Source organism: Pelophylax lessonae (genome assembly GCF_965119305.1).
Source record: "Pelophylax lessonae genome assembly, chromosome: 1".
Classification (NCBI taxonomy): domain Eukaryota; kingdom Metazoa; phylum Chordata; class Amphibia; order Anura; family Ranidae; genus Pelophylax; species Pelophylax lessonae.
Genome location: NC_138768.1, coordinates 543,940,104 through 543,965,127, shown reverse-complemented (window position 1 = coordinate 543,965,127; position 25,024 = coordinate 543,940,104). Strand labels below are relative to the sequence as shown.

General features: G+C 39.7%; 1 protein-coding gene across 6 annotated transcripts in view; it reads right to left on the bottom strand.

The window, feature by feature from the left end:
* Positions 1–226: 226 nt before the first annotated feature.
* The window catches only part of PSD3 (pleckstrin and Sec7 domain containing 3), a gene marked incomplete at its 5' end in the record, with an annotated part of 867,292 nt that continues 842,494 nt past the window's right edge, over positions 227–25,024 (bottom strand). For all 6 annotated transcript variants that reach the window (XM_082247748.1, XM_082247749.1, XM_082247750.1 and 3 more), the window contains one exon: positions 227–877. In XM_082247748.1, the coding sequence (XP_082103874.1) occupies positions 662–877 (216 nt within the window). In that variant the 3' untranslated portion in view covers positions 227–661. The remainder of the gene's footprint in view (positions 878–25,024) is intronic.

Sequence of the window (25,024 nt, the reverse complement as noted above, 5' to 3'; positions counted from 1 at the left end):
AAAATAATAACACAAGTCCTGCAGCAAATAAATGGCCTGCTCTGTTCAGGCTCAAATGTGAATTTGTCTAAATGTCTAACGTCAGTAAAGTTGGTGCATTAAAGATACCAGAACTTGCACTGGCCCCCATTTTACCACCAATTCCCTCTATAATTCCAGCAAAAACTTGTGTCTACAAATAATTTATATCTGGGTTTACAATAAATTAGTTAAAAAAAAAAAAAAAAAAAAGAAAGGTCAATTACAGTAAACCAATATCTGTTGTATAAATTAGGTTAAAAAATATAACTTAAAAATATTTGACGTGAAGGTGAACAACAGTGGACTCTGGGATAGGCACAACATTTTGTTGTCCAGATAAATATCCCCTATGAATATAGGCGCATTACTTGCTATACCTTTCAGCGCTGGACTGAATCTGCAGTGCATGAGGTGTTATAAGCCAAACTACCACACTCTGCAGATTGGGAACAAAGACATCTACAACATAGTGAGCAGTCAACAGCAAGAAGGAATGTGCAATAGAAAATGCTATCAAGCTCCAGTCAGTCACAGACTCATTTTGTTGTTTGAATGAACCACAGATAGTAACAATTGTGACAGACAATATATTTTGCTGCTCTTGCTGACTGACTTCCAGCTTATTGTCATCCCATGCCTCTTAAGTAACCTTCTGCTTGATGCTGGGTGTCTCTGGCCGGTAATCTTTCCTCTCCGAAACATTACGCTTAACCTTGGCACTGGCTGGTGATGAATCTTGAGTAAGAGATGGGCTTGAATGCGATTTCTTCAGGCCAGAGTTGTCATTTTCACCACTGCTCAGAAGCTCTTTGCCTCCTTCCTTCAGAAGTTTCACATAAACTTCATAACGGGTTTTCTATAAAAGGGAATCAACATCAAATATTTAGCAGCAGAATATAAAGATAATTAAGCAGCTGCAACTGATTAATAAAAGGGGAATCGTCAAAAGGATGAACAAAGACAATACCATTTAACTATAAACATTCCTTACTAAAAGAGTGCAAAGAACAAGGATGTGCAAATGCAGTAACAAATTGCAAATCATATTCTCAGCAGATCAGCACACATCACGCAGTCAACTGCAATCTGATTATTGCTTTGGGCTACTTTACAATTTATTTTACCGCTCTTTGTATTGCCTTAATGTTTAAGCCCAATAATTGCTAAAGACAACCAAAAAAAGTGTAAAGGTACCACTCAACAAAAATGTGCTAAAGCTGGATACACACTATACAACTTTTGTTGTTAGATTTCCATTAGATTTACCTTCAACTATGTAGTGCAGGGGCCTGCCTGATTGCATACAAATTGAAAGTGTTTAGATTTGACCTCATATTATATGGTTTTGGTAAATCTAAAGGAAAAAATCTAAAGAAAATTATATAGTGTGTATGGCCCATAACAGGGAAAACTATTGTTGCCCACAACAACCAATTCACTCCTCATTTAGGTCTTCTAGTCTAAAAGTCAAATAAGAATACTGATTGATTTCTAAGAGAAAAAAAAAAAGAAATTATTAGTATTTTTATGTGAAACTGTTTCAGTCTTCAGATCTCATACCCAATTCAGAGGAAAACTAATGACAAAGGGCTGTGAAAGATGCATGGCCCTGAATTATTTACTTTACAGTGCTATGGCAAAACAGAAAAAAATAAAATTGTAACTAACAGGGAAGGCCTTTGTTATATTTTCCTGGTTGCCACAGTGAAAAAAATAGGTTTCTTTAGTGCTTTTATTTAAATTTGCAATTATATACAGTGCCTTGAAAAAGTATTCATACCCCTTGACATTTTGTCATGTTACAACCAAAAACAAACTTATTTTATTGGGATTTTATGTGATAGACCAACACAAAGTGGCACATAATTGTGAAGTGGAAGGAAATCGATAAATGGTTTTCAAAATTTGTGAAGTGTGGTGTGCAGTTTTATTCAGCCCCCAATACTTTTTAGAGCCACCTTTCACCGCAATTACAGCTGCAAGTCTTTTTGGGTATGTCTCTACCAGCTTTGCACATCTAAAGTGTGAAATTTTTGCCCATTTTTTGCAAAATAGCTCAAGCTCTGTCAGATTGGATGGGGAGCGTCTGTGAACAGCAATTTTCAAGTCTTGCCACAGATTCTCAATTGGATTTAGGTCTGACTTTGACTGGGCCATTCTAGCCCATAAATAGGCTTTGATCTAAACCATTCCATTGTAGCTCGGGCTGTAGGTTTAGGGTTGTTGTCCTGCTTGAAGGTTAACCTCCGCCTCAGTCTCTTGTGAGAGGGATGAGAGGGTCCCACAGCAGACTGGGGTCTCTACAATCTCTCACAAGGTAATGGGACTTTGGAGGCTAAGAGTGGGTATTGATCCTGATGAAAATAAATACACCAATAATATAAAAAATATATTTATTTATAAAGACATAAAAAGATTCGTATCACAAAAGCGTATATACAAATGACAAATAATGCATGTGCATAAGACAATACAGGTTAAACCACTGGATCCCAAAAAGCCACTTAGAGCAAAGGCAATTGATGTAAAACATCTAATGAGTCATGATATGATCATGATACCAGTATATAATGGTATGGGATACATCAGTGGAAACTATGTATAGCGTTTAGCTTTTAGGTCAAAAAGTTACATTTTGGTCTCATCTGACCAGAGCACCTTCCTCCACATGTTTGCTGTAACATGGCTTCTCGCAAACTACAAATGAGACTTCTAATGGCTTTCTTTCAACAATGGCTTTCTTTTTGCCACTCTTCCATAAAGGCCAGATTTGTGGAGTACACGACTAATTGGTTTCCTGTGGATAGATTCCCCCACCTGAGCTGTGGATCTCTGAAGCTCCTCCAGAGTTACGATAGGCCTCTTCACTGCTTCTCTGAATAATGCTCTCCTTGCCCGGCCTGTCAGTTTAGGGTGGACAGCCATGTCTTGGCAGGTTTGCAGTTGTGCCATACTCTTTCCTGGATGATGGATTGTAGAGTGCTCCGTGAGATGTTCAAAGCTTGGGATATTTTTTTATAACCTAACCCTGCTTTAAACTTCTCCACAACTTTATCCCTGACCTGTCTGGTGTTTTCCTTGGCCTTCATGATGCTGTTTGTTCACGAAGGTTCTCTAACAAACCTCTTTGGGCTTTGCAGAACAGCTGTATTTATACTGAGATTAAATTACACACATGTGAACTCTATTTACTAATTAAGTGACTTCTCTAGTCTATCACATAAAGCCCCAATAAAATAAATTTACGTTTTTGGTTGTAACATGACAAAATGTGGAAATTTCAAGGGTAATGAATACCTTTTCAAGGCACTGGAAATACTGATAGAAGCAAGTATTAATACAGAATGCAGATTAACCATCATCTATGTGATATTCCAAGGCTGGTATCAGTCTGATAGGGTAGGTGGATGCTTGTTTTAAAAAATGACTGTAGCAAAAGAAATAAATCACTTCGAATCAGGCCCTACTTTGTGTCTAGATACCCAAAAATAATTCAGTATAACAATCATCCCTTATGCCAAGTCCTATCTTGTTCACAACCTAATGATGGTGTCACCTGCGTCTCTTACTTTTCAAAATCCTATTGGAGTTAAAAACAGCAGATATTGGATAATACATTGCCTTTCAGTATCATGAGACCATCTCTTGTGTTTTCCAGTGCACACAGCAAGACTAAACATTCCTGTAACTACAATGCTCACACTAACCCTAACCTACATAAACTGAATCCCTCATTTGCATACTCACCTGTTCGCTCCAGGATTTTTTTTTGCGCTAAAGACCAATCCTATTCCCAAGACTGGAATCCACTGAATTAGATTACAGAACATGAAGCGCATTTGAAAAATTAGAAATACTGGTTTATTCTGTGCAGGAAATGACACGAGCAGCCAGTTGATAAATAATGCCCCCCAATGTTCAGGAGAAGATACTCAGCGATACAATCACTGAGTAGTAAAATGCCATCCCCACTCTTCATCAACAATAGCATAATGATTATATCAGGTGGGTTGGTGGGTTAACAAATAAACAGACACCTTTAATTCTGATACATGCTTGGTTGAAATAGAATTGCAGATTCCCTAAATCCATAAAGACTGCTTTCCTGCTGTCCAAATAAAGCAAAATAGTTAACTTATAAGTCCGCTTTGTGCAAAAGTATCTTTATTGCTTACTGTTATGTTCAAGTTGTGGCCCTGTGACTTCTTTTCTTTTTCTTACAAGAACAAAGAGATGCAGAAGAACAATCATATTTAAATGCACTTAGTTTCATGGGGTTTAAGAACAGTCATCACAGCTAGAGATACCTGGAAAAGCTTTATAGCTGTAGTTGGTGCACTTTACTGCACTGCCAATGAATGCCTGTGCGTGCATTCAATCATAATTTTTAATACAAAGGTGCTCTGCAGCAGCTAATCTTTCTCTATTCATATGTGTGAGACTGAAAGTTCCGTCCATAAAATACATGAGTGGAGGATTCAGCAGGGAGCAGTGAGGGGGCGCGTTTCAAATGTTTTGCAAAAAAATTTTATATAACCTTTTCGTTGTATTGGATGGTAAAATTTCTGAAAGCTGTCGTGTACAGACAAAAAAATACAGAAAGGTCTAAGCAATTGAAATTTTTATACACCTCTTTCATTTAGAGTTTACAAAAAAGCCAAAGATAGCAATGTATTAGAAGTCAGTAATTTTGATATCAAAAGGTTGCAAAAAAAGAAAAATAGATTAGTACATCCCCTCTCCTATGCACTGAACTCAAGTCACAGACTGCAACAAGAAAGGAAACTGAAAAGAAAAAGCCATTAGGGGATATGGTGAAATAAAGGTGTCTAAAAGCGTTCCATTAATTAGAATGCAATTTTAAAGAATGGAGATTCCCTTATTTAAGGAGCTGTGGCTTATTTTCACATGACTATATGTATAAGCATAATATAGCTTTTTGTCAGTTGATTTTGCTGTAAGGCAAATCAATGAACTAATGAACCGCTGACAAATACTTGTGAATGACTGTAAAAAATGACCTTCTGGCAAACTTTCTATTGCTGTCCTAAGTCGTTTTATCTACTGCCCTTCTTTTCTCCCATAATAAGAGTGCCCTTTTCCCACCCTATAACTAAATACTGATTCTGCAGCAATTTCAGGCACCTGAAAATTATATCCTGTTCAAGAATAGAGAGCAAAAGTAATGTTTCAATAAGGAACCATTGTCATTTCAAACATCATGCTCCATCAGTCCAGCCTTTGGATAGAATTACAGAATGATGCTGGCAAGCAGCCCAAAAGAGATTTCTAACAAGCACTTTAAGAAGCAGTTTATTTTTTTGGTACCTTTTCACTTTTGTTTTTTATTTTACTCATTTATAAATTCTGTAGTGAGTTTGCTAAACTCACAGACACACTTGTCATCTAGCAGTTCATCATTAATCAGTTTATGTTCATGGAGTCTGGGAGGGGTTTGCAAAAAGATAACGGGATATGTAATTTTTTTTTATATTGGCGGTTCTGTGGTTTTGAAATATTGTAACTACATGTCAACCTAACACCTGCCTATATACGCCACCATTGCGGGACAGGACGATTTCTGATTGTTCCTTTCAGTTCTGGAGGGGATGTCAGTTACTGGACCACCAGAGTACTTCCAGCCAGTTTACCACAGTTTGCACAGAATGTGAGAAATCTAAATATTAATCTGCTCGAAATAATGAGATCTTAAAGCGGAGTTCCAGCCATTTACTCACCTGTCCAACGGTCCAGCGATGCGGCCGCCGGAAGCCTCGATCCTCTCCCACGGCGCCGGCATCACTGCTGTGGGCACCCGGCTGTTACAGTTTGCGGCTTCACAGCCGGGTGCCCACTGCGCATGCGCGAGTCGCGCTGCGCGCCGTGATTGGCCGGCAATCTTCTGGGACCTCTGACGTGTCCCAGAAGATTGCAGGGAGGGAGGGGGAGAGGAGAACTTCCGCTCAGGGCGCCGTGGCGCTCCGAGTGGAAGTGGGAGCGGGTACCTGTCAAAACTAGGTACCCGCTCCCCCCCCCAAAAAATGACATGCCAAATGTGGCATGTCGGGGGGTCAGGACTCCCTAAAGCGGAAGTTCCACTTTTGGGTGGAACTCCGCTTTAAGTATGAGTGGATTGATCCAGTGTCATGCTAACAGAATTTTACATATGCATGCCCTAATAGTCCAGAAAAAACCTAGATAATCCAAAACATATTAAATTTTTGTTAGGGAGTGGAAAGTCATTTTAGGACTTAGGCAGCAAAAAGGATAGATTTACCTCTGGCTAAACCATGAACATTGATCTTTGATCCTGTAGGAGCATAAAACTGAATGTCCCCATCACAGTCTTAGGCTCTTCTACATGGGGCAGGCTCAGTTGAAGTCAGTGTAATCTGTCTGCTGAACTCCGTTGAGCAGGTGGATAGCTGGTCCATGTGCACTCTGTTTATGCAGAGCGGACACAGACACAGCCCTGACTGCCATCTGATCAGCCACATGGATGGGAAACCCCCCATCTGTCTGTTTTAGGCAGATTGGATGTAAACAGACACCCACCGATCATAGAGGAGACTGGAGGGTCCGATCTGAAAAACTGACATAGGATGTTGGGGAACTAGAGAAAGTGAAAAGAAGGGCAACCAAACTGATAAGAAGCATGGAGGAGCTAATCTATGAGGAAAGATTAGAGGAAGTTAATTTATTCTCTCTTGAGAAGAGGAGATTCGGGATGGGGGGTGGGGGTATGTTTAACATATATAAATACATAAGTTGTCCACATAGTGAACCTGCTGTTGAGTTATTGACGTTAAGGTCAACACAGAGGACAAGGGGGCAATCTATACGTCTAGAGAAAGAGATTTCATCTCCAAATATGGAAAGGTTTCTGCAAAGTAATGACTGTGAAAATGTGTAGTAGACTCCCTCAAGAGCTGGTAGTGTCCAGCTCAGAAGATTGCTTTAAAAAAAGGCCTGGATTCTTTCCTAAATGTACAATATAACTGGATACCAACGTTTATAGGTAAAGTTGATCCAGGGAATATCCAATTGCATTTTGGGGATCAAGAAGAAATTTTTTCCCCTGGTGGAGCAAATTGGATCATGCTTTGCTGGGTTATTTTTTTTGCCTTCCTCTGGATCAACTGTGGGTAAAGAATTGTGTATATAGACTTGGATATTTTTTCCCTACTTTTATTGGTTGAACTTGGATGGACGCGTGTCTTTTTTCAACCAGACTAACTATATGTAACTATATGTGAAATGGGCCTTACAGAATAGGGGCAATCCGTGTAGAAACAAATTAACCAAATAGCAGTATGTTTATGAATTCTGAGAAGAAACTGCAGTCTGGATGCAAACTCAGGGAAAACCAAGAAAAACTATGCAGGCAGCGGAGTTGATTTACTGAAGGTGAACAAACTGTGCACTTTGCAAGTGCAGTTACACTCATTTTTCCCAGAACTAAGTGAATGTAGTGAAGACCTGCTGATTTCCATGATCCAATCATGTTCATGCAAAAATGCATTTTTTTCTTCTTTTCCTTACACCTGCTTGTGTTTTCTTTACAAAGTGAAGATTCCCCACATTCACTAAGCTTTGGGGAAAATGAGTTTCCATCTATGTGCCTTTAGTATATCAACCCCAGTGTCTGTATCATAGCTCAGGTGGGTGACCACAATCCAAGCACTCCTCAGCTCACCCCTAGTTTTTTCCTCTTCCAAGCATCACAATAATTAACTAGATTTTTTTAAATGTTATCCCTGCAATTTACCTAAAAAAAGCTAAATATCAATTATTGACTATACTACTTCTCTAACCTAAACAAACATCTAGGTATGTTCATGTAGAAACACAAACCAGAATCATAATTATGATCCAGAGAAAGCAAGAATGTCATTTTAGGGCATAGTGCTATAACAAAGAAAATCTTTTTAAATGTGACTTGGCAGTCTCCACATGCAAGGCTTACTGATATGGTCATGAATGCTCTGTATCCTCCCTGCCTGTACCCTGGATGCAGACAGATAACTGACCCATGATCAAACCAGCTTCTTGGGACACATAATGTTTGCACCAGCACCCACATAAGTATTGTTCAAAATATTCAAATCTAATAAATGCAAAAAACAATTATCTTATTTGAAATTTGACAAAGATACCATACCAAATGCCATGAGCCAAATAAAGTCTGATATTCGATCTTTGAACCAGCAGTGAGAACAATAAACCTGGTTTACTGGTTCTTTTTACAGACAGATACATATTACCAGCACAGTTTTACCTGTGAATAGAAAGGGGAAAAAAATAACTCCCTTCCTAAATAAGCTCTTACAGAAAGCACTTCTTTGCTAAGATTCAATCTTTTGTTCTACTATTACCAGTAGTGTTGCCAACCATCATTTCTTGCTCATTTCTCAACCAGAGGAGCCTTTACACATTTCCAATGTTCTGCTGAGTTGTAATAGTTTTATTGATTTGCACTTTCTCTTTATATAGAAAACAGCTGCAGTTTTCAAAATTGACTAAGGTAATATGATGATTTGATTCCACGGTTGCTTTCAAGGGGAGCATTTAAACCACTTCACATCCATGAAAGGATGCAAATAAAAGGTGAAAATGTGTTGTTATTCTGCAACTAAATTAAGATTTTGAGAGAAAATAGGATATACATTTTATAAAGCATCCCTACTAATTAAAGTGTATGCCTTCATACCCCCCCCCCCAACCAATCCAGATTCAGCGGGACTTTCCAAGGATTTAAAAATATTCCTGAGGTCCCACAGATTTGGCCCTTTGTATCAGGGCCAACTGCTGGATTAATTGTTCGACTTCCAGCACTCGGCTCTGTTCCTCAACAATATCGCTGCTGGGTGGAGTGACCTCCTGGCCCACAGAAGCTGCACAGTCCTAGCAATGAAGTCATTGCACAGTGGCGTGGGACACAGATCTCCAGCTTAGGTAGGTAATTCCTACTCAATTTAATACTAATATGTTAGAATTTGAAGATACATTTACTGCCAAATTAATTCACAACTGTTCTATCCTTTTCAGCCAAGGTTGTTGCAATCTTTGCCTCTTTTTACTCTGAAGCTGCGATGGTGCTGCACATGTGATCAGTTATGACACCAGCCAGTTGAGGGTTTGACAGTTTGGTTGAGAGTAAATGTGACAATTAGCATTCCTGGCATGCCTGGAATATAACTGTTTTTTGAAACCGTTAAATTGATTGGTTTAGTTTAAGGAAGAAAAAGAAAAAAAAAAAGTGTCATATGAAATGCATAATAGTGAACTTTGGTCTTCTTTAACCACTTGCCGACCGCCACAAGTACATATACTGCGGCGGTCAGCCCCGTGCAGGCAAAGTGACGTATGGGTACGTCACTCGCCTGTAAACCAATAGGGGGCGAGCGCACACCGCCGGAGGCGTGCTCCCGTTCGTTTACAGGCATCCCCGCGCGAGTGACCGGTGGCTCCGATGTCTGTCGGTCACTCGCAATCTCCCGTTGGAGAGGGAGAAAGGCAGGCGGCTGATGTAAACAAAGCCGCCTGTCATTCTCCCTGATGTAACAGCAGAGATCATATGATCCTGCTATGTAGGATCATATGTCTCTGTGGTTACATCAAAAGCCACACCCCTTTTCAGTTAGAAGCACGCCCCTACCTAGAGACACACTTAACCCCTTGCTCTCTAATAAAGTTAACCCCTTCCCTGCCAATGTCATTTTTACAGTAATAGTGCATATGTATAGCACTGATTACTGTAGTAATGTCACTGGTACCCCCAAAAGTGTCAAAAATGTCAGTCAAGGGTCTGATCTGTCCGCCACAAAGTCGCAGTCCCACAAAAAAAAAAAATCGCAGATCGCCGCCATTACTAGTTAATAAAAAAAAATCAATAAAAATGATATAAATCTTTCCCATAGTTAGTAAACGCAATAAAATTGGCCTAAGATGTTAAAAAATTTAGATTTTTACATTTTTTTGGGGGGGAATCTCATAAAAAAATGTGAAAAATATTGTTATTTTTTCAAAATTGTTGCTCTTTTTTTGTTTATAGCACAAAAAGTAAAAATTGCACAGGTGTTTAAATACCACCAAAAGAAAGCGGTTTGTGGGAAAAAAGGACATCAATTTAATTTGGGTACAGCGTCGCACGACCGCGCAATTGTCCGTTAAAGTCACGCAGTGCCGAATCGCAAAATAGGGCCTGGTCTTTGAGCTGCCAAATCTTCTGGGGCTTAAGTGGTTAAAGCAGTTGTGAACAACGCAGTTTTAAACAGTGTGTTTGATTTTTTCTACCAAATATATGAACTTCAGAACACTTCCTTTATGCTTAGATTTATTATTGCATATTGATCATGTTATAATTTTGACTTTCTATCCTTTTTCATAGTACTGCTTTCTAGTGGCTATAATCTACCCTTCATTCATCCCAGCATCCACGGGACTGTCCCAGGAAAAGATCTTTAAAAATAAAGCTTTTGCCAAAAAAATGTTTTAAAAATATTTAGAAAAAATATATTTTTCACCAATTAATGCGCTGATCAGCAATGCTACAATGTTGGCTGATGAGTAGTCCTCCTTTGACCAAAGGTTCACTTTGTAAAAGTCTGGTTGTTGCAGCTCTCCTCAATTCCACTGGGTGGCGGACAAGTGTTCTATACAGGAAAGGCAAAGGAGACACAAGCACACAGCCGACCTCGCCTGATACATTTTTATTAAAAAATCAGACGTAAAATACAGATGCACTCACATGTATACAGACGTTTCTGGGCACGTACAGACACCCATCTCCTTCATGACCCCTTCAAGTTCAGCACAGATCTCGATCACCATTCCTGCACTATCGACGATGGAACCCCAACGGTCCTCTTCGTCGTATACATGTGAGTGCATCTGTATTTTACGTCTGATTGTTTAATAAAACTGTATCACGCGATGTCGGCTGTGCGCTTGTGTCACCTTTGCTTTTCTTGTTTAAAAATATTTACCCTGCTCCAGCTACCATCGCTTCTGGGAAGCACAAATGATACCACCATGTCCCACCACTGCCTCCTAGGAAAGCCAGGCACTCAGAATCCCACAAGAATGAGCTCCAACCCATTGCAAAATGAAGCACATTTTCAAAGAAAGAATGTGAATATTTTTAAACTTTATTTTCAAGGGTTTTCATTTAATGTTACCTATTTGTAACTGGGGAGGCAGGAGGTAAGATAGGATTCTGGCAGTAAAGTGGCAGCAAAAACTTAAAAGAGCAAAATGAACAGCTCAACGAATTATTAATAATAGATCACTAAAAAATGATAAAAATATTAAAGCTGTGAGTATATCAATTAGAGTCTTTCCTGTTACATGAAAAGTAATTTTTGATCATATTGATATTTATAGGAAAAATATAGAATACTACTGGGAAACGATTTCCAGAGAATCCACAATAAAGGTAAAAGTAAATGTTATGAAGAACCTTGTAAATATCAAACAAAATAAACTATGAACCCCCCTCGCATTATGATCAAGGTTTACCCTACCAAGTAACAACAGATCTTAACTGCCATGCAAAAAAGGATGAAAGGTTGGAAATAAACTACTTTGGAACCATAAGGAGAATAAGACAAAAATAAAAGGAATGCAAACTTTGTGAGTTACCTGGAAAGACGCGCTTGTTTTAGTGTGTGCTCAGGGTTAGCATCAGTGATTAGCACTTACGCCTTGCAGCTTTTGGATCATTGGTTCATATTCCAACCATAACACTAGCTGCATGGCATTTGCATGTTTTTCCATGTACTTGCCTGGGTTTCCTTCTGAGAACACCGATTTCCTTCCACTCTCTGAAGACATGCTAGCAGGTTAATTTACTCCAGTCTAAATTGTCCTAGTATGTATGCATGTGAAGTAGGGACATTAGATTGTAAGCTCCTTGAGGGTAGAGACTGATGTGAATGTACAATTTATACTGTATGTAAAGTGTTGCTTAAATTGCCAGTGCTATATCATTGTTGCCAACAGTCCTGCTTTTAGACAGCTGTCTAGTTACTGCTTTATCCTGGGATCCCAGCCAGCTGTAGTGAGTATCCCTGTCAATGCAACTAAATATACTGGGGTTGCAATCCAATCAGCATGGAGGCTGTTTTAGCTCCCCCTCTCCTCCCACCACTACATACATCTCACTGACCACTCTGTCCTTACATACTGCTCACTAGTATGTGTATGTGTATGTGTGAATGTTAGTTAGGGACCTTAGATTGTAAGTTCCTTGAGGGTAGGGACTGATGTGAATGTACAATGTATATGTGAATTGATGCGTAAATTGACGGCGCTATATAGGTACTTGAAATAAATAAGTATAGTCTGTAAAAAAAAATCATGATCAACTCCCTAGAATCGTACAGTGTTATTATGGTAACACTGTATTGCTCTGGTCACGGTATGTAAAAAAAAAAAAATATATATATAAAAATTATAAAATATAAATATAAAATATATAAATATAAAATATATATATATATTTTTTTTTTTTACATACTGTCACCAGTGTCCCTGGTCACCGCCACACCAGATATATGATGATGCTGTACTGCACAGGTGACAGGATGTAAAAAAAAAATTAAAATGTGAAATCAACTATTTTTTCTTCATTTTAAATAAAAAAAGTGACAAAAAAATTACAACTTAAAAAAAATACACTATGACTCTTACTAAATACCTCAGACTGTCTACTTTACAAAAAGGTCATTTGGGGGTATTTGTACTCTCCTGGCTTTTTTGGACCTTATATATATACACACACATACGCAATTATGTTGCCAGTGGTTTAAACAATAATGGCTGTGTGTTGAGTTATTTTGAGGGGACAGCAAATTTACACTATTATACAAGCTGTACACTCACTACTTTACATTGTAGCAAAGTGTCATTTCATCAGTGTTGTCACATGAAAAGATATGATAAAATATTTACAAAAATGTGAGGGGTGTACTCACTTTTGTGAAATACTGTATATATACCATAGATTGTAAACGCTATAACTTTCCTACAGACTTAATAATATACACTAATTTGGGTTATTTTCACCAAAGAAATGTAGCAGAATACCATTTGGCCTACATTTATGAAGAAAGATTATTTGCAAAATTTTATAACAAACTAAAACACGTTTTTCCCAAGATTTTTGGGCCTTTTTTTTTTGTTTATTTAGCAAAAAATAAAAAACCCAGTGGTGAATAAATACAATGAAAAGAAAGCTTTATTTGTGTGCAAAAAAAAAAAAAAAAACAATAAAAATTTCTTATGGGTACAGTGTAGCATCACCGCACAGACTCTGGGCTGTGCACATGTAAGACCAATTTATTTTTACAAATTTGATAATTTCTAACATTCTAGGAAATAAAACAACCTTCTATCCCAAATAAATAGAAAAGGAGTTAAAAATGTTGCAAAGTAGTATTACAGATGTGGTTGCCCTCTCTTTAATCCATAGGTTCAAAGAAGGATTCCTCATTAATCTTCCTCCAGTCCAATTATGGATGACAGGTTAAATCACCTTAGTAAGCACAGTAAGGAACTGAAGACTTGAGATACTTACTGAATATAACTATTCTTTCATTAGGATACATTTGCTTGATATAAAACATTTACTCCATGTGCTAATGTTGTCATTGAATAATCGGGCATAAGAAATTAAAAATCAACATGCAGACTACTTGGCTTTAGGACACATTTTAGGTTAAATTTTGGATAATTTTATCAGTAATGAGTGATTCTGGATAATTTTACCAGTAATGAGTGATTTAGGGAAATTACTACTTTTTTTCCACTAATCATTACAAGAATATAATTTACAAGTAAAATATTATGACAAACTTTCAACCCTTCCTAACCACTTGCTCACTGGGCCCTTATACCCCCTTGATGACAAGGTAACATTTTTCAGTTTTTAGTGCTCTCACACTTCGAATGACAATTGCGCGGTTATGCAACACTGTACCCATTTTTTTTTCACACAAATAGAGCTTTCTTTTGGTGGTATTTATTCACTACTGGGTTTTTTATTTTTTGGTAACAAAAAAGACCGGAAATGTTAAAAGTTTTGCAAACATGCATTTTTTTCTTCTTTAGTGATGGGCATTGATGAGGCGGCACTGATGGGCTGCACTGACGGGCACTGATCAGTGGCACTGATGGGGACTGATGAGGTGGCACTGCTGGGAACTGATAGGTGGCACTAATGGGCACTGGTAGATGGCACTAATGGGCACTAATAGATGGCACTGGTAGGCAGCACAGAGAGGGGGCACTGATGGGCATTGATCGGTGGCACTGATAGTCAGCACTGATAGGTGGCACTGGTGGGCACTGATTAGCAGGACTGGAGGGCACTGATTACCAGCACTGGTGGGCACTAAGGGGACTGATGTCCCACTAACAGAAGCCGGTTAACGGTTTTCTTCTTTTCTTCACGGTGACAGTGTGAGGGGAAAAAAAAGTAGATAATCGGCTTCTGTTTACCTCTGTAAACAAAACTGGACAGAGTGGGACTCGGCTACTAACACATGGGAGTCAGTGTGCACCAGCATATGGTTATCCTTTCCAGCAGCCCGTACAGCCTGATGAACATTACCTTGTATATAGCAGTGTATGAAGATCGTTTCCAGCAGCCTATACAGTTTGGTGTGCATTAAAGAGGTTGTAAACCCATACAACTTTTTTTTTTGCAACCTGTAAGAGAAACACATAATGAGCTAGTATGCATCGCATACTAGCTCATTATGAAATACTTACCTTAGAACGAGCCCCCGCCGTGCCGCCCGCTTACCTTTATGACGGGCGACATGTCCAGTCGCCTGTCTTCCAGGATCGCGGCATCCGGCCATCTGATTGGCTGGAGCCGCGGTGACGTCACTCCCGCGCACACGCGTGGGAGCCGACAGTCACGGCACGGGGCTCTGAAGAAACTGCACCAGCGGCCGTTCCTTCAGAGCGCATGCACCAGTGACGTCACTGGCTGCATTTAATGTAAATATCTCCTAAACGGTACATGATTAGGAGATATTTACAGTACCTATAGGTAAGCCTTATCATAGGCTTACCTATAGGTAAAAGTGTCAGAGGAGGGTTTACTTCCTCTTTAACTTGTAATTAGAGGTGAGCGGCTATTGTCTGGATTGAGCACTTGATTGCACCATTTGTTTGGAATTTCACCGTGACCACAGCATGGCACACTTTTATACAGAATTTGGAACATCCTGCCCCCAACAACCGCTTTCCTATTGGTCAATTGTAAAGTACCTGCAGTTTCCATTCAGGTCCTCTCCAGACATGCAATTGAGGGCTTGAAAATGAGTCAGTAGTGATTGGTCAGATAGCTTGACCAGGAAATGCAAATGAGGACTTGAAAATGAGTCAGTAGTGATTGGTCAGATAGCTTGACCAGGAAATGCAAATGAGGACTTGAAAATGAGTCCACAGGGATTGGTCAGATAGCTTTGACCAATGCAAGAAGACAGAAGCCCCAGGGGGCAATCAATGTACATAATAGTCAGTCACAGAACAATGGTTCCCTAACGAGCCCTCAATACACATTACTCTGTGTCAATACCTCCCTTAGCAGACAACAGGTGCGGTCATTAGCACACCTGACAACAGCTGAATGGGGAGCCACCTTAGACAGTCCGGCTCCTCAGAACTTCCTGGGATGATCATATTAGGAGTGGGCTTCCTGCTCAGAAACCTCATGGCAAAGGGAACAATTGACCTTGCTGACAAAATGAAGCAATTCAACCCCTCACCCATCTGTCCTTAAATTCCAGTGATGGTGAACACCATCACACTATACCTTTGCGGTAATTTCATGTGAAATTGGAACTACCACTATTTTATTCTGTAGGGAGTCTGCTTTCAGAAAATATATAATATTTTGGTAATTTTATGCAATCTTCAGGTTTAAAATTGTTTTTTAAACATGTGGCAGCGAAAGGGATAAAGGCAGATCATTTTTTATGATTAGACACTGGTGCATTCAATTATCTGTTAGCTTGTAAAAATGTTCAATAATTTGAGAGAGATCATTTTATCAACATGCCACCAAAATCTGGGTCTCTGCCTCTTACCGTCATATATCTAGTTTGGATTTATGTTGCATAATATTCATTTTTCAGAAAAAAGAGAAAAGATTCCACCAGGGTTTTTTTTGGCAGCAAAAAACTATTTAAAGACAAATTTTATAGAAAATAATTACATTTTATTTAAACACGTTGTTACAAAATTAGTTCCACGTAGAAATAAAATATGAGCTCTGCTTACAGTGTTTAAAACCATCCAATATAGCAGGGGTGGGGAACCTATGGTCGGGGGGCCGTATGCGGCCCTCGAAGTCATTTGGTCCGGCCCCCCGTGCAGCTGAGTCTCTGTCTCTCAGCTGATCTGTCAGAATGGAGCCGATTCCTCCTGTATAGTTTCGGCTCTGTTCTGACAGTCTGAGTGAGTCACAGGCAAAGTGATATCAAATGCACTCCGCCTGTGACCAATACAGGAAACATCACCTCTTCCTCCAGCGCGGCCCCGCTGCTAGCCAGCATTTCCCACCAGCAGCACACACAGCAGTACCAGCCAGAGCCAGCAGTACTCACAGCAGTACCAGCCAGCTGTACCCACGAGCAGTACCAGCCAGCTATACCCACCAGCAGTACCCGCCAGCAGTTCTTTTCAAAACTTACCACCACAAAGAGTCGACTGCACTCCAGACTAACCGACTCAAACCTGGAAAACCAGTTGCGAGTAGCAACATCATCAATACCAGCTAACATCATACACCTCACCAAAGAAAAGCAGTTGCAGCCATCACATTAGGGGTGAGTTAATTAAATGTTTGACCAAATATAGCAGGCACATTTTTAAGTTGATAATTTTGTACGGCCCCCGAATGATTTTATAAATACCCAAATGGCCCTTGGCAGAAAAAAGGTTCCCCACCCCTGCAATATAGCAACAAGGAAAATAATTAAACAAATGCATAGGTGGTTACATAAATCACTACCAAAAAATGGTTTCCCCAGACCTGTTTCGATCTATTGGGGTTGTGGTCTTCAAGGAAATTGTGATATCTACAAGATACATTATTACATTAAAAATTGCAGTACATAGGTCATGTCAGTGTATCCATTATATTGCACATATATTTATCATTGGTAAACGAAGGAACACCTTGCAACCAGAGATTTTGCTTGCCCAGATTGATCCTTGAGTTGCCCCTAGAGCTCTAAGGAACTGGCTTACAGAGGATCACGCTTAGGGCAACATATGAGGCAGGGAAGAGCATACCTGCAAGCATATTCCCCATCATAGAACAAGTATATCATATGTAAAAAAAATGGTTTAAAGAAGAATCTTTTTTTCATGTTTGATGGTTCCCACTACCTCCAGGTTGTGCCCCATGTTACACTAATTTGTACCTGGGGGAGTGGGAACGTTATTTCCTCTCAGATGTAGAGCTCGTCAAGTACACGAGTCACATATCCATGTGGCTCAGGTACAGTGAGGACATTTTCATCATCTGGGAGGGACCAGAGGATATGCTTACTGACCGTCTCCAACAAATTAATGTCCTATGACAAAACCAACATCACATTGCTGGATGTCTGGATAAAACGGGACCTTGATGGTCGATTATGCAGCACTTTGTTCAGCAAACGCACTGCTGGGAACACAGTGCTGCATGCCAAAAGCTTCCACCTTAGACCTCTTATAAGCTCAATTACTTTTGGCCAATACCTCAGTTTACAGAGGAATTGCTCGAAATATATTCTATTTAGGGAGGAAGCGAGTAAACTTTAAATCAGGCTATTAGAGGCTACAGCCGCTCGTGCCTACGAAAGGCATATAATAGAGCTATTCAAAAATCACGTCATGATTTATTGTTCAAAAAACAAAAATAGAATAACCCAGATCCCTCCAGAATCATTATGCATTACTCTAGGCAACACATACAAATTAGGAATATTATCTAAAAGCATTGGTCCACACTAACGGATGATCCTAAGGTGAAACATTTTGTGTCTTCAACCCTGCTAATTACCTTTAGGAGAGCAAGATCTCCTAAAGACAAATTAGTTCAACGTGAATATCGAGGCAAACCCAGGGGGAAACATTGCCCATTGGCAGGATCTTTTCTATGTGGACATTGTTCATATTGTCCCCTCATTGATAAAAGGAGAACACTTAAACTTTAGTCCAAAGAACTTTGCAAATTGCCAAATGCGAGGTATTGTGTATTTAATGGTCTGTGAATGTGGAGCCATTTACGTTGGGCAAACCCCCAACCGCTAAAGACGTCAGCACGCCTGACGAAACGTGCGTCGGGAGCGTGAGACCGTAGAGTTCCGGTGTGGTGGAGCGCAGATGCGGAAGCGGCGTCCCATCCACCTGACCAGCCGAGTGTATTGTACTTTAAGGCGTTTTCATACCGCTATGGAGTAAGTGCAATCTTTTATATTAAACCCACATTATCTGACGGTATTACACTATTGGAGTTTCCTTTATTTTTGCATTGTGATGTCCGGAGCCCCGGAGCTTCCTATGGCAACTGGTTTATTATCTGCATGAGGTGGAGACAGTGTTGAGGATAACCCATAGCTTCTGCGGAGACATATGCTGGTTACGACCCCCTGTAATTTAAGGGGTCAACTTCTTCTGGTAAGAAGTATTTAATCTGAGCACTGGGTGGAGGTGAATGGTGAAGGCTTTTCTCATCAAGTCTAAAGTCTGCTGCTGAGACATCAGTTTGCACTGAGCACTTTAAGGACTGTATATATTTATTAAATTACCATATAAAGGACTTTATTAATCATTTAAATAATTCATTGATGTACTGAGTAGGTTTGCTTATAAATGCAGTTTCTATTTGTGATACATCATCACCTGAATGCACTATAGCACCTTACTGTGAGATTTGATTGTTGAGCGCAATACCCACTTTCATATCACAACGAAAGTGAGGGCAGCGGTTGGGGGTTTGCCTTCTGGAACCCCGGGAGGGTCACAAGGAGGCTGCCATGCACGGCCCCAGGCACCAAAAAAAAAAAAGGATTGGAGGGCACCTGCATCTAATTCCCCATGATGATCTCAATAATTACCTATGGGTGACTATATAAACCACTTCCTATAGTACACATTTGAAAACCCTTCTTGGATTCAGTGCAAGGAGGCTGCAATCGATGCTATCTGTGGTGGTCCGCGTAAGTAGGAACTCTCATATACTTCCTTAATTCTTCTATCTCACTTTATGGCATTTAGGGCTTCTCCATTTTTAAAAATATGAATTGGGGTTTATGCCCAAATAGCCAGTCTATAGTAACAGTAATATATACTGTATACACATCACTATTGCAATCATTATTATCACCCTAATTCATTATTTCTTTTTTTTTTCACCTCAACCATTTTCATTTTTTACTATTTCATCCATTTACTAATATTTCTATTTAGTATAATTTTTTTTCTAGTGTGCGCTGGCTTGCACCTTATTGCTACATGTAGATTCTTGATATCACAATTATTGACAACACATCCTTTTGGCATTGTCAGTCAAGTCATTGTGATTCACATCCCAGGTAATATTGTCACTTTATTTTAATCCTCCCCTTTTTTCCCTCAATAGTCACTTTCTATTTTCATACCTTTTGTGTACTTATTCACTTCACACTTTTTATTTTTTTGTTGCTTGGCTTTATGGGATGACCTCCCTAGATGCATCTGTCTAACCACCCTGTTTGATAATCACCTTGTGCTTTGAGTAATTTTTTATACATATGTTCTATGATGGGGAATGTGCTTGCAGGTATGCTCTTCACTGTCTCATATGTTGCCCTAAGCGTGATCCTCTTTAAGCCAGTCCTTTCTTGAATCTGACCTGGGAGCTCTAGGATCAATCTGGTCAAACAAAACCTCTGGTTGCAAGGTGTTCCTCCGTTTACCAACGGTAAATATATGTGCAATATAATGGATAAGCTGACATGACCAATATACTGCAATTTCTAATGTAATAATGTATCTTGTAGATATCACAATCCCCCTGAAGATGACCACAACCACAATAGGTCGAAACGCGTTCGGGTAACATTTATTGGTAGTGATTATGTAACCACCTATGCATTTGTTTAATTATTTTCCTTGTTGCTATATTGGATGATTTTAAACACTGTAACCAGAGCTCATATAGTTACATAGTTACATAGTTAATGAGGTTGAAAAAAGACATCAGTCCATCCAGTTCAACCTATGATGTGTGTGTGTGTTTGCTGTTAACCGTACATTGTATACCCCTGTATGTTGTGGTCTTTAAGGTGCCCATCTAATCGTTTTTTGAAACTATCAATGCTCCCTGCTGATACCACTGTTTGCGGAAGAGAATTCCACATCCTTACTGCTCTCGCAGTGAAGAACCCCCTGCGTATTTTAAGGTTAAACTGCCTTTCCTCTAGTTTTAGTGAGTGGCCACGTGTCTTATTGTATTTCCTTTCTCTGAATAGGTTTTTCCATATGCTAGGGTTGCCAGTACAATATTTGTACAATGATATCATATCCCCCCTCAATCGTCTCTTCTCCAGAGAGAATAAGTTCAGTGCTTGTAGTCTTTCCTCATAGCTGATGTCCTCCATTCCCCTAATTATTTTTGTTGCCCTTCTCTGGACTTTCTCCAGTTCCAGCACATCCTTCCTGAGGACCGGTGCCCAGAACTGGACAGCATACTCCAGATGTGGCCAGACCAGAGTCTTGTAGAGTGGGAGAATAATCTCTTTATTTCTGGAGTGAATCCCCTTTTTTATACATCCCAGTATTCTGTTGGCTTTGCTTGCAGCGGCTTGGCATTGCATGCCACTGCCAAGCCTGTTGTCTACCAGTACCCCCAGGTCCTTTTCTCTCCAAGACTCACCCAGAGGTCCCCCCCCCCCCCCAGTGAGTAGCTTGCTTTCTGGTTTCTGGCACCCAGGTGCATTACTTACCATTTTTCAACATTAAACCTCATCTGCCATGTAGTTGCCCACCCCATAATTTTGTTCAGGTCCGCTTGTAAGGTTTCCACATCCTGCCCAGAAGATATTGGCCCTGCTTAGTTTAGTATTATCCGCAAATACTGAGATTTTACTCGATATCCCTTCCTCTAGATCATTTATGAATAAATTAAATAGGATTGGCCCCTGGACAGAACCCTGGGGGACCCCGCTTTCCACACCCACACAATATGAGTACTCTCCATTAATCACCACCCTTTGCAACCTCCCCTGGAGCCAGTTCTCTATCCAGGTACCCACCTTATGGTCCATACCTACCTTCCTTAGTTTGAACAGTAAGCGTTTGTGGGGAACGGTGTCAAAGGCCTTTGCAAAGTCCAGGTACACCACATCCACATGCTTACCTTTATCTAGGTGGCAGCTCACTTCATCATAGAAGGTTAATAGATTGGTTTGGCAAGAACGATTTTTCATGAATCCATGCTGATTACTACTAATAATACCATTTTCATTACTAAAGTCTTGTATGTGGTCCCTTAACATCCCCTCCAAAATCTTGCAGACTACTGATGTTAGGCTGACCGGCCTATAGTTACCCGGGATATATCTAGGCCCCTTTTTAAATATTGGTACCACGTTGGCTTTTTTCCAATCAGCTGGCACCATACCTGTCTGTAAACTATCCTTAAAGATCAAGAATAATGGTCTGGCAATCACCTGGCTGAGCTCTTTAAGAACCCTCGGGTGCAAGCTATCTGGTCCCGGTGATTTATTTATGTTAAGTTGCTCTAGTTTAGTTCTAAGTCTATCTTCTGTTAGCCATAGCGGTATTTACTGAGGTGTGTTGTTTAGTTTGGCCTTACAAGCTGGGTTAGTGTAGCCCCCCCCAATTCTTTTGTGAAGACTGAAGAGAAGAAATTATTTAACACTACCGCCTTTTCCCTGTCCTCTGTGGCCAAAACTCCCTTATCATCTTTTATGGGGCCAATGTGTTCTGGCCTCGCTTTCTTACTGTTTATATACTTAAAGCTCATATTTTAATCCTATGTGGAACTAATTTTTTAAAAACTTGTTTAAATAAAATTGAATTATTCCCTTTAAAATTTGTCTTTAAATAGTTATTTGCTGCCAAAAAAAACCCTGGGGGAATCTTTTCTCTTTTTTCTGAACATTGATTTGGGGTGTGCAGTCCTCTCCTTTCTTTATGTGTTTTCCCATTTTTTGCATGATATTTATTTTTCCTCTACCCGAGTCTTTATTTACCCATATGAAGAATCTAGTACTGGAGGGTGACAACACTTTTAGCTTAAGACCTTACCAAGTATATTACCATCATGGTAAGGGCAATGGCAAAGCTTTCGTCACAAATCCTTACAAGCCAACTAATAATCACACCTGACAAAGTCCACCAAACTATATGACAAGATTCCTATGAGTGTAACCTTTAAAAAGATGCCCTTGGCTGTACATGTAAAACCAGAAAATAAACTAGCGCATCCAATTAGTTCTGATGACTGATATTTGAGATATCAATTTCAGAAAAATGGAAGCTTCAAGTTACATTTCAACATTTGATAAATTGGCTTGCCATTAGAAAATTACAGACTATCAGCTACTATCTACTAAATAAGAATAAACTATAATGAATAACGTTATTTATCTGTAAACACAGTCACATTAATTTACCATCTTCTACCAAGGCAAGAAAATTAGTTGCAGCAAAGAGTTTTTGCACAACCAAAACAATGTTGGCACAGCTACAAAATAATCAGTAAATAGAAGGTGTTAACAAATCAAAGCCAACCCTCTGAGCAACAGAACCATCCTACACAGTGCAAACTGATTTTACACAACTGCACAATACAGCCTATGAAGAATTTGCCCAATTTACACTAAACATCATATAGGAACATGGGGTCAGAATCAGATTTTCTGAGGATCACATCATTACTACAGGAATATATCTGAAGAATTTATTTTGTTCTACTTCTAAAAAACGTATACATTTATAATAATTCCAGCGATAGTTTTTGTTTATTTGTAGCATAAACTTTTGCTAAACAAAAGGTACAGTAGATTTCTATGTCTCCAGTTTGTTTGTAGCATAAACTTTTGCTAAACAAAGGTACAGTAGATTTCTATGTCTCCAGCTTTAAAGGGAGATTGCATTTGTTCTTTATGTAAAGAAACTATAATGGTCTTCGATCAATTTGACTTTTTTTTTTTTTTTTACATCTATATTCAATCCCTGTTCTGCAAATAAACACTTTTTTCACAACAATGGATACCCAGTGCAGTGTAGCTTAGCTGAAGTCGCAAAAGGTGTAAAAAAGGGTGCAGTGCTAAATCGTGTAAGAGGGGTGCCCAAGTGATCAGCGTAAGGGGGTGCAGAAGAGATACCCAGGAAATTTCCACTGATCTGGAAGAAAGGGCACATACAAGCGCAAGAGGAGTTTTGTACCAAGATTTTAAGCTCCAGCAATCAAATTTCATGATGGAAGACTTGGAAAAAGTGTCTCTTGGGAGGTCCTGAGGAGAGCACAAATATGGAATCTGTCTGCCTGATCGAAACTGTATCTTTGAGGTAGACTCTAATGGCTCTGACAATGTCCAGGCAATAAAGAGAGATTTCCTTGGGATGCTTTAGAGAAGGGCAAAAGATTGGTGGGACTATGTCCTCATTAGGGTGGAAGACTGATACCACCTTAGTAAGAAAGAATGGACTTGGGCATAAGACAACCTTGTCTTGAAGTATGAATAATGGCTCTTTACAAGAGAGACATAATAGCAACCATAATGACTACTTTCCAGGAGAGGTAATCTAAGAGAATATTTCTGATTTAAAGGGCTGATGGATCCCCAAGAAGCACAGGGTGTTGCAACAGGGGCTTAACGTGAAATATACCTTGCAGAAAAGTTTCTACAATAGAGAAAAAAGCCAGTGGTGTTTAAAAAAGAATGGACAAGACTGAAATCTGTCCTTGCAAGGTGCTTTAAGCCATGTTGTGGTCACAATCTGATTGTAGAAAGGCCAGAATGTGAGGCACAGAGTAATCTCTGGGACTGAAGTGTCTGTGTTCACACCAGGCAAAGAAGGATTTTCAGGTGCAATAATAAATCTTTCTGAAATTGGCTTTTCTGGATTTCAGCACGGTAGAGGATCGGAAGACCCCGCTATCTTTTAGGACCTGGGCTTCAATAGCCATGGCAATAAAGCCAGAGATTAAGACGCAGGATAGAAAAGAGGGCCCTGAGACAACATATCTGGCAGATGTTCCCAACAGGCCAGGGGTCATCTGCTAGAAGTCTGTGTATGTGTGTCTACCAGCTTCTTTGGGGACAGTTCAGTGAAATGAGAATCACAGTTTTCCTCTCTGTTATCTTTTTAAGCAGATGAGGCAGAATTTGCACTGAAGGGAATGCTCAGATTAGCCCTAACTGATAACAGGGAATTATTAAGGCATCCGGGGAATTATTAAGGCATCTAAGGCCAGTGCTAGAGATTCTATGGTCCTGACTACAAAAAGAGGTAGTTTTTTAAAACTGGAGGCTAGGATGTCTACATCCGAAGTCCCTAATTTCTTACAAATAAGATTGAAGATGTTTGGGTTTAGGGCCCAATCCCCTTGATCCAGGCAAACAGTGACTGAGGTAGTCTGCTTTCCAGTTTTCCACTACTGAGATATCGATGGCAGAGAACACTGGACAGCAAGTTTCTATCCAGGAGATTATCTGGTTTGCTTCCTTCACGGAAGCATAACTCCGGGTGCATCTCTAGTGGTTGATGTAGCCACAGCTGTGTCACTGTCTGACTGCACTGATTGGGTGAGTTTACAGAAGTGTTGCAGAGCAATCTGAACTACTCTGAGCTATTGTTAATGGGGTGCTTGGCTTCCACAGGTGACCATGTTCCTTAGACAGTGAGGGACTGGAACACTCTTCCCCAGCCTGAAAGATTGGTATTTGTTATCTTTTTACATTAATTGCTAAAGCTCAGCTGG